General features: G+C 41.0%; 1 protein-coding gene across 1 annotated transcript in view; it reads right to left on the bottom strand.

Moving 5' to 3' along the window:
* DOCK9 (dedicator of cytokinesis 9) overlaps positions 1 to 8,895 on the bottom strand; it is a 176,683-nt gene that overhangs the window by 99,977 nt on the left and 67,811 nt on the right. The window contains exons 5-6 of the mRNA XM_015557496.1: positions 5,993 to 6,167; positions 4,925 to 4,992 (exon numbers count right to left, since the gene is read on the bottom strand). Of these exons, the coding sequence (XP_015412982.1) occupies positions 4,925 to 4,992; positions 5,993 to 6,167 (243 nt within the window). The remainder of the gene's footprint in view (positions 1 to 4,924; positions 4,993 to 5,992; positions 6,168 to 8,895) is intronic.

The following is an 8,895-nucleotide window of genomic DNA, read 5'->3' as shown; positions in this document are numbered from 1 at the left end:
AGAGTTAGAAACATCGATGAGAGAGAGACATCGATCAGCTGCCTCCTGCACATCTCCTACTGGGGATGTGCCCGCAACCCAGGTACATGCCCTTGGCCGGAATCGAACCTGGGACCTTTCAGTCCGCAGGCCGACGCTCTATCCACTGAGCCAAACCGGTTTCGGCTACAATCAATAAAAATCTTTAAAAGAGTAAGTACTCTGATACTATAAATGCCGTTATATTTACAACAAACATGTTTGGTGCCATATTAGACAACAGGAAGAAAAGAACAGGTATTGGGGTAAATGCAGCATGTCGCCTAGTAAAACAAGAATAATGTTCAGTACTAATTGTCTAAACAACGTAAGGGCCAAGATTACACAAAATATTCTGAAAACCTAAGTTCGTATCGTCACTACCACATGCAAAAGGCCCCTCCATTATATTCCAGAAGAGACTTCAGTTGTTTTTGTACTAAAACAACTTCCTGTCACTCACATCCTCTTTGGTCATGTCTCAGTCACAGTGGAAACAAAAGCCGGGGCAACACGGTAAATGGAACAGAAAGAGGAGTTGGCCAGAGAGGACCTGCCATGAAGTTACACCGTGAAGGGCCCCTGCCTGCCCGCATTGTTCTAGTCCTTTCTCTGAAATCTAAGCTGTGTCCTGATCCCCTGCTGGGCCCTTTCTTGCATCTTCCTTCCCTGGTACTGACCTCTTTCCTTCTTCAGCTCCTGATTAAACTCCCCTCCTTGCTCAGCTCTGCTTTCCGGCCTCTCTATCCTTCCCACTCCGTACTTTCATCTCAGATTCTCCCCTATGGAATCCATTCTTTCTAAAATTAGTTATTGGCTAACTTCCCTGCCTTTTTTAACAGGTACAAATGATCACCCCCACACACTGAAGGAGGTTGTGAACAGCCAAAACCACACTCATTACTCGGGGCTCTGGGCTGTGAAGGAGCTGTGAGCGGGCACAGTGGGTGCCTGGGCCCCTCTCACTGGGCACCACAGAGGCATCACCTTGGACCCTGCCACCTGCGAGGATGATGGCAGCACAATGAGTGAATGATAATACATCCCAATCTTCTTTATTTACCTCTAAAACAGCGGTTCTCAACCTGTGGGCCACCAACCTGTGGGTCACGACCCCTTTGGGGGTTGAACAACCCTTTCACAGGGGTCGCCTAAGACCATCGCAAAAACACATATATAATTACATATTGTTTTTGTGATTAATCACTATGCTTTAATTATGTTCAATTTGTAACAATGAAAATGCATCCTGCATATCAGATATTTACATTGAGATTCATAACAGTAGCAAAATTACAGTTATGAAGTAGCAACGAAAATTATTTTATGGTTGGGGGTCACCACAACATGAGAAACTGTATGAAAGGGTCGCGGCATTAGGAAGGTTGAGAACCACTGCTCTAAATAAAAAGTTACCTTTTGCCTCTTTCTACCTTCTTACATCAAAATAGCTTTAAGACACTTGAGAGCCGTGGGGGAGAGGAGGAAGCAATTAAGCCCGTTATGCTGCTGCATTTTTCAGGCTTTGACCATGACCCACAGTAAAAAATACATTTGCATCACAACCCAATGCAAACACAACATCTGTATCTATACCTACAGCTCTAAAGTAATGTCTGTCATCATTAAGGGAAGTGTACTTTCATATTCTCTATTCAATTCTACTCTTTAGAAAAAAAAAATCTGGGTCACAAATGCGGAGCTAAAGAGGCCTGACACAAAGCCTGCACACTGTAGGATTCCATTCCTAGGAAGGCCTAGAATAGTTGAGACCAGCCTATGATGACAGAGGTCAAAAGAATGAGAAAGCCAGCTGGGAGCGGTTACAAGGCAGCCTGCTGGGTGCTGGAAATGTTCTCTGTATTGAGATCTGGGTGGTGGTTACGTGTGTGCACAAATGGGAAATTCATCAAGCTGTATAACTGTACTTGAGAATTTTACTGTATGTAAGTTCTACTTCAATAAAAAAATAAAACAAATTGTAAGTAAGAAATGGAGGGAAGTTGAAACCAATTAAATTGATTTTAGCAACTAAAATAGCTTCAGTGAGGATGGTTTTTGCCCACAGTTTGAAAATAGCTCCAAATATGTTATACACATATTTAAAAAAGAATACATATGTATTTTCATGTCAGACTTTTTTCTTTTATTTTTTAAAATATATTTTTATTGATTTCAGAGAGGGATGGAGAGGGAGAGAAAGATAGAAACATCAATGATGAGAGAGTCATTGATCAGCTGCCTCCTTCCTGCATGCCCCACACTGGGGATCAAGCCTGCAACCAGGGCATCTGCCTGACCGGGAATTGACCCCTGACCTCCTGGTTCATAGGCTGACACTCAACCACTGAGCCATTCCGGCTGGGCCATGTCAGACTTCTTTAGCTCAACATTATGTGACCCAGATTTTTTAAAAAAATGTACATATGTGTTTTATTTTTTAAAAAATCTCCCTAGGTCTTAGGACCAAGGCATTCTAAATTATGCTGGCTAGGTAGTAGAAGCATAGAGAGAAGAATGGAGAGCACAACTCCTGTATGTCTTCACAGGAAACGATACAGATTTCTAATTAATCAACATTAGGCTAAAATAATATGAGTCTGCTCCTAGGGATCAATTGTGTTCACCCAGTAAGTGTAGAAAGTTGTGTCTTGAATTCTAGATTGCAATGCATATATTATCTGTTTCCACAAAGGTTTTGCTTTGAGAGATTATGAACCTCCAAACATCTAGAAATAAAACAGCTAATCTCAATGTAAAAAATATGATACATAGAAATTCATAACTCAAAAAAGCAAACACACACACCAAACTCTTCCCAGCCTAAAAGGTGGTTACAATGGTGGCACTAAAATTAGCTTTAATAGGCAGGTGCTAAAAAGATACTGTGGTAACAGTCAAGTCCTAGGAAAAACAATATTCTAAAGTCCTAGCCAGGGAGGGAGGTTTTACATTTTAGAAGAACCATGTCGTCTGAAGTAAAGGTCAGTGCTGAATGCTAGTCTATTTATAATTGTATATAGATAAACCACGTTTTCTATTATAGTGTTTAAGATGTGGGTGTGTGCAGTCTCTGTTTCATTGTATTTGAGGAAAAAAAAAGAATAGAAAGGCAGTAACAGAGCAAGAATATAAAGAGTTAGAGAAAACAAAGATAGTTCTCTCATTTAAAAAAGAAATCATTCGTAGATGCACACAAGGAGACAAACACAAGAATACTCACAGTAACACTGTAATAGAAAAACTGGAAATAACAGAACAGCTATGATAAATGCTTACGCAATACAATAAAAAGATGAACTAGATCTATACACCAACTTGGATGGATCTCAAAACAATGCTGAATTGAAAATAAAAGCAAGGGCAGAATAATACATTACCATTTATATAACATTTTTAAACATATAAAACACAACCATATATATCATTATAACAGATAGTAGTGGCCCAGTGCACGAAACTCGTGCACATTAAAAGGGAATTAATTAGAGGAAATATTTTAATATTGCTATTTGCCCTTTCTCTATAATAGAAGTGTCAGAGATGAAAGAACATTAGTAAAATGTACATAAAAATCTCGCTCCTGTCAGAGTCTGGGGCACGCCGCAGGACCCAAAGTCAAGTCCCCGCCCACCCACGTGAGCCTCGAAATTGCGTGAGACCCAGACCCAGCCGACCCCACCCCCATCAAGCCCCGCAGTGCGAGGTTGCAGCCTCAAGTGCCCTGGCCCGGCACCAGGCAGGGGGCGCAGCCTCAGTTCCCCTGTCAAGCCCCGCCAGGTGCAGGGCACGGCCTCAGGTCCCCTGGCACCAGGGCAGGGGGCACGGCCTCAGGTCCCATGGTCCTGGTGCCAGAGGGTGCAGCCTTGGGTCCCCTGGCCCCGGCACAAGGGTGTGAGGGTGTGACGACCGTTTGCATATTAGCTCTTTATTATCTAGGATATTGGTAAAGATATGAAAGTAACCCCAGAAAACTCTTAATAGTGGTTGTTTCCGGTTGAGGTTGCAGGAGAAGAAAGGAATGGAATAAGTATAATGTTTTAAAAAACCTTTATAATGTATTTTTTTTCTTTAAAAATATAGAAGCTAAAATTATAGTCATAGGTGTTGAATTTGAGAGGTGGGAAGATAGTTGTTTTGTTCTTTGTGCTTTTCAGCAACTTGTAAGTTTCTCAAAATTATAAAAAACAGGTATAACTTCTTTTCTTTCAGAAAAACCCACGAACAATTAATAGAACACAGGCAACCCCACTTTGGTTTGTTGGCAAGATTCACCTGGAACCATCATCTTTGGAATTGTGTCTTCTAACTTGAATAAGGGTTGCATAAGTATTTTGTTCCCTTGGGAACATTTACCTGTGTATTTTGGTTATTTCTTCAATGCTTGTAATACGATATTAAATACTATGGAGGGAAAAAGACTTACAGCAGTGATTTTCAACCTTTTTCATCGCATGGCATACAGAAACTAATTACTAATATTCTACAGCACACCAAAAAATGTTATATTTTTTCTGTCGATGTGACAAAAAAATAAAAAGGTATAATTTTATTCAGTCGCACCAGTGAGCTATTGTTGGGTTGGCTGTTGGAGGTCAGTGCCCCTGATTAAACAGTCAGGTATTGGATGTTTTAAAAATTCTTGTGGCACACCAGTTGAAAATCACTGACAAAAAGTAATAAAAAAAAATACTTTGTAAGGCACTTTCTGGAAAACAGACTGAAATCAACTCAGGTGAACAGTGTCTTTCACCTCAGCAAATATTAAAGTTGGAAAAGAGCGAGCAGTAACTGCAATGTCATTTTAATGATTGACTATAATGTAACTGCTAATCATTTCAACAGATGCAATGAGAATTATTCCAGTGTCATTCTATGAAGAGCAAAAGACTTAAGATGATGTTACCTTGACAAGTTCAGGCAGGTAGCTATCTAGACCGGAACCAGAACCTTCCAATTTGCTTTGTTCGTCATCTAAAATGGCAAAACAGATAACCTGAGTCACTTGTAGATGAACATACATTTATTTTTTAAATAGGAGGAGGAAGGCCATTTCTCTTACGTGCCCTGGAACACACTGAATTTCAACCCTGGATGCCCATTAGAGACACTTTGGAGCTTAAAACACACACACAACTCTGATGCCCAGGCCCACTGGTGAGAGTTCAAGATTTGACAGCTGGTACAGCATGGGCACTGTATGATTAGAACAGATACTAGCCATGAACAGCCCACACGCCACTCCCATCAGGCGTGCTAAAAGTCAGGCCTCCTGGCACCACCCCAGGCCAGCTAAGTCAGAATCTTTGGTGGGACAAAGGAAAGAATATATTTTAAGAGTTCCCAGGCATTTTAAAGACATAAACAGGTTGAGAATCACCTGTCTAAAGAACAACAACAACAACAAAACCTGAACATATGAATTGTCAAGAAAATAGATTTCCCCCATCAATTTAATCAGAGGCTTCTCTCCCCATCCTAACTTTGTCTTGGAAGTTCCAAACAATATGATTAATGATAATGGTAACAACTATAGCTAGTATTTTAAGTGTTGACTCTATGCTAGGTACTAGACATACATTATCTTATTTAATCTTCCCATTAACCAACAAATTCCATTTTTTATTCCCATTTCACAGGTGCGTAAAGCAACACTCAGAAAATGTAAGCAGCTTGCCCAAGGTCTCACAGCTGAAAAATTGTATATATTTGCTGGGATTCAAACTCAAGTCTTCCTTTCTGCTTCCAAAGCTGTGGATCTTCCAATCACATGATTTCCTTATAAAAATAATGTCAGGGTAATAAGTTGCAATGTGACAAAAACCTTTTGTGGACAGGCTGTCTGTAAAAAGCTCACATCTGTCTGACCTGTCATTACGGATGCAAAATATCTGCCTACTTTCCACACCTTCTGTCAGAAATGAAGGACACGCACAGAGTGTGCCTGTGCCCGGGGGAAGCTGGATCTGCCTACCTTCATGAGAGTCTCCGTTTCGCCTTTCTTGCATCGCAGCTTCGAAGTTGAGCTGGAGAATCTTGTTTAGAATTGTGATCCATTCTTCCATTTCCACTTCGCTGTCTGCTGCCAAAAGATAACTACTTTTGTCCTGCATCTTGAGCTCAAAAGCAAAACGCCTGACTTTGTTGTTCTGAAATGGAATAAAAAGGGTAACAAGATATATGTTAAAAGAATTGGGACGGCCTTAATAAGTTTTCTCTTTATTATTTGCTGGTGGATGCTATCACGTTGGCATTTGCGGACAAGCCTCCTCCCCATAAAACCCCGACTATCCACCTTCCCTGCTTTCTTTCCTCCATAGCTCTGTTTTTCCATCTGACACATTCCCTAGTTCACATAGTCATCTGATTTGCTGTCTGTTCCCTCCAATGGAATGGAAGATCCTCGGGGCAGAGATTTCTTTTGCTCAGGGCTACATCCCCATTTCTAGAAGACAGCCTGGCAAATAATATAGGCTCTTGAAAGATATTTGAACGAATGAAATTTCACTGAAAGTTTTCAATTCCCTTAGCTCCTATTCTTTTTTAAATGAACTAGTGGGTGGTATTACATTTTTAAAATCAAGCCATTACCTATCAATATGCTCAGCTTCCTTATCTGGAACTTTCTCACCATTGATGAGTCCCAAAAGGTATTGGGGCACTTCCCCCTTTCTTCATGCCTGTGGTTTTATGCCTCCGAAAGGGTGTCTGACTCAAAGTATGAAAACAGGACTCCATATGCATTAAATGATGAAGGATGAACATGCCAGGGTCTCTCCAGCTCTGCACTGATGATGTTTGGGGCTGATCATTCTTGTGTGAGAGCGTCCTATGCATTGTAGGTGTTTTACTAACATCCCCGTTAGATGCCAGTAGCATTCCCCTCTAGTTGTCAAGATCAGAACATGGCTCTAGATATTACCAAACACCCCCTGGGGGTGACTGCATTAGATAGCAATCAAGCTCTAAGGACCATGGCACAAGATTCCTTGTGGGTCCAGGCTGAGGGATATCACAAACTCCTGCCACCTGTTCAGGGCAGAGCCGACCCCTCACCCACTAAAATTCTAGCTGGTTGGCTGCAGTCCCTGTGGGGGCTCCTGAATGCAGGTCTCAGGGACAGGACCACTATCCCAAAGGCATCTTTGTGCAGTTCTCAGAAATATGAAGGGGAGAGCCGCTCCCGGCAAAGCCACACAAAATACTGTGCACAGACTGCACGCTGTGGGCGCCCTAATTGCTGCCCTGGACCTCACTTACACTTCACTTCAAGGCAAGAATCAGAGTCCAAGTCTGGAAGAGAAACGAGCTTTCTTTCCCCCACATTCCTCACATACTCACAATTATGAAAAGTGAAAAGTTAAAAGGGGGGCGGGAGGAGACATTCGGCCTTGATCCTGGATTATTCCTGTTTCCTTATCTATAAAACAACTATAATCACTCCAAGCTTCTAAAATACTTTTAGGGCTTAACATTTTAACCTGGATTCCATTCAGGTCCATTTTAAAAATTTACTTTAGGCATTTCTTTGAACTCATAGCATTAATCAACTGATTTTGCAATAATGTCCAATAGCGATGTATTCTTTTAAAACCCCAACACACTTAAACCACAACTTTTGGAGCTTAGTTTATAATAAATGTGGATGAAAACAAGCGCTTTTAAATTTTTGAAGCCTTAGATACAATTCATTAAATGAAAAATACCATCAGCCATTTCTGTAAAAAGAGTATGAAGGGTGAGATGTCCACTGAAATCAGAACCTTCGATTCTAAAATGCACACCATAATGAATGATAGCCCAGCATGCTGTGCTTATAAATAAATCATTTATGCACTGTGCTGAAGACGGGCACCAAAACTCCTATGAAACAAAAGAATTACTTCCTACTTTCCAAATGCCAGAAAATTCAACTAAAAAGTAACTTGAAAAGTCTCTCAACTTAAAAATATCCATCAAACTCCTACTTGGGAGTCCCACACAAGAAGTTAATTTGCTATCACTGGCAATTCACTCTGGTACTCCTTACTATACACTCTGATTAAACATACTTTGATATAATTTGGTTTCTACAGTGGCAGCTTTTAGGTGAAGGTTGGGTTACCAGCCAGGAGATATCCACATGCCAATTAGCTGATGGCGTACAATAATTTTCACTGAACGTTAAGTGATGCTATCCTCTTGAACGAGGAGCCAAATACGCTTTCACGTATTCCACCCCATCCCATTTTATTATTTTTTATTTTTGCAGTTTTTGTTTTTTAAATGAGTTAGCAATAATTAAGGGCACCAAGGTTTAACTAAAATTCTGTATTTCTGCCCTTCTTGAAAAAACCCAATGGCCTGGCAACCCTGAGCTGGTATTTCCACCCAGCAGTATCAGTCTTCTTTAAATGGGACCACCTGTCCCCAGTTTGTCAGAGTCCCAGTATTCCCTATGGCAGCGATGGCGAACCTATGACACGCGTGTCAGAGATGACACGCGAACTCATTGTTTTGGCTGATTTTTCTTTGTTAAATGGCATTTAAATATATAAAATACATATCAAAAATGTAAGTCTTTGTTTTACTATGGTTGCAAATATCAAAAAATTTCTATATGTGACACGGCACCAGAGTTAAGTTAGGGTTTTTCAAAATGCTGACACGCCGAGCTCAAAAGGTTCGCCATCATTGGTCTAGAGGGAGAAGGTAGACAACAGATAAGAAAACCTAGTAAAATATGAGAATGTGAGTGGTGCTAAGAGCTGTGGGAAATCATCAAGCAGAGAAGGTGCATGGAGAGTTCGAAGGAGAGGAGCTGCAAACAGGGTGGTCCTGGAGGCCTTAATGAGAACAGGAGGGGGTGTCTCCACCTCAGGCTCAGGACCCAGAAGC

The sequence above is a fragment of the Myotis davidii genome, unplaced genomic scaffold (assembly GCF_000327345.1).
Source record: "Myotis davidii unplaced genomic scaffold, ASM32734v1 scaffold133, whole genome shotgun sequence".
Taxonomy (NCBI): Eukaryota; Metazoa; Chordata; class Mammalia; order Chiroptera; family Vespertilionidae; genus Myotis; species Myotis davidii.
The sequence above is the reverse complement of the archived record's forward strand: the minus strand, read 5'-3'. Positions and strand labels throughout refer to the sequence as shown.